Raw genomic sequence first — 1,319 nt, forward strand, 5'->3', positions numbered from 1 at the left:
GCTGCAGACGGGCTAACGTTAGCCCTGGCCGCTGCAGACGGGCTAACGTTAGCCCTGGCCGCTGCAGACGAGCTAACGTTAGCCCTGGCCGCTGCAGACGCTAAAACATCTGGATCATGTTCTCCCTTAGATGCAGAGGTTAGAAAGTTGTGCGTTTGCATAGATTTTAGACCATTTATTTCCTGTTTAGAGAACCTTTATGTTTTAAATGCACTCCACCAAATCACTGTTGGTTAGTTTACATAAGATTAAAGATATAAAACCTGCAAGTTTGACTTAATACTCAAGACCTTAAACCTTTTTATTTCCAAATTCTGCCTTTTTAGATGAGTCTCAAAGGCAACAATATGAGGAATGGCTTGGCGAGACTCAGCAGCTCCTGCAGATGCAGCAGCGGCTCCTTGAAGACCAGATCGCAGCTCATCGCAAGGCTAAGAAGGCTTTATCAGCCAAGCAGCGAACAGCCAAGAAGACAGGCCGGGTGTTTGCTGAAGAGGATGCTGCTCAGCTACGCTACATCAGCGAACAGCAGGGATCAGTCCAGAAACAGCTGGAACAGGTATGCAGGGTTCTACTCTAGGCTACCGTGGGACTAGTCTGATGTGTAACTTGGTTGGACTCAGAGATTCGACTCCTTGTCGTTCGGTTCTCTTCAGATCCGGAAGCAGCAGAAGGATCACACTGAGTTGATCGATGACTACAGGACTAAAAATCAGCAAAGGATCCTGGAGATGCCTCCCAAAAACACACTAGGTCAACCTGTGGGCCCCCCAAAATTCCAGCCGGGCCCGCCCCACCCTGGCCACCTTCCAAACATCCCATCTGGCTGTAGTCCAAGTTCTGTTCCTCCAGGGCCCATGGGTCAGAGGATGCCTCCACAGATTCCATCCACCCTGCTCACCACCCCCTTGGGTCCCCCACTCAACCAGACCCCTCCATCCAACAGGCCTGTCCTCATAGCACCAGTGGCGGGCTTTGCTGCAGGGCCCCAGGGCCCTCTGGGGGGGCCAGGAGCAGCTTCGGGGGACAAAGCCACACCCAAACCTCAGGTAACCAACTGTTTAAAGCTGAGTAAAGGCAGAGAGACGTCATGGATCTGAACCATGAAAAGGGACCTTTAGGGTAGAAAGTCAGTTCAGTTTGCTGGTGAAGATTCAGTCATCCAGGTCAGAGTCCTTCCAAAAAAGGAAAATTAAAAACAATCCACTGGACTTAGTTCCAAATTTCATTTATTTCTATAGCTCCAATTCACATCATGTCATCTCAGGTCACTTTCCAGTTCACCAGATCATCCAGTCAGATTGATTCAAAGTTTTCTA

The 1,319-nt window shown here is 49.5% G+C and overlaps 1 protein-coding gene across 1 annotated transcript; it reads left to right on the forward strand.

Moving 5' to 3' along the window:
• Positions 1–275: 275 nt before the first annotated feature.
• LOC107081554 (histone-lysine N-methyltransferase 2C-like) lies at positions 276–1,115 on the forward strand. The gene is made up of 2 exons (XM_015369713.1): positions 276–559; positions 657–1,115. The coding sequence occupies exons 1-2, from the start codon at positions 386–388 to the stop codon at positions 1,098–1,100; spliced, it is 618 nt and encodes a 205-aa protein (XP_015225199.1). The 5' UTR covers positions 276–385; the 3' UTR covers positions 1,101–1,115.
• Positions 1,116–1,319: the final 204 nt, after the last annotated feature.

This window comes from Cyprinodon variegatus, unplaced genomic scaffold (assembly GCF_000732505.1).
Source record: "Cyprinodon variegatus isolate N-32 unplaced genomic scaffold, C_variegatus-1.0 Scaffold6853, whole genome shotgun sequence".
Classification (NCBI taxonomy): Eukaryota; Metazoa; Chordata; class Actinopteri; order Cyprinodontiformes; family Cyprinodontidae; genus Cyprinodon; species Cyprinodon variegatus.

Excerpts from the sequence above, each read along its gene's own strand:
- LOC107081554 (XM_015369713.1), top strand. The coding sequence starts at position 386 with ATGCAGCAGCGGCTCCTTGAAGACCAGATCGCAGCTCATCGCAAGGCT. Across the intron at positions 560-656 it reads TCCAGAAACAGCTGGAACAG|ATCCGGAAGCAGCAGAAGGA; the intron begins GTATGCAGGGTT and ends GGTTCTCTTCAG.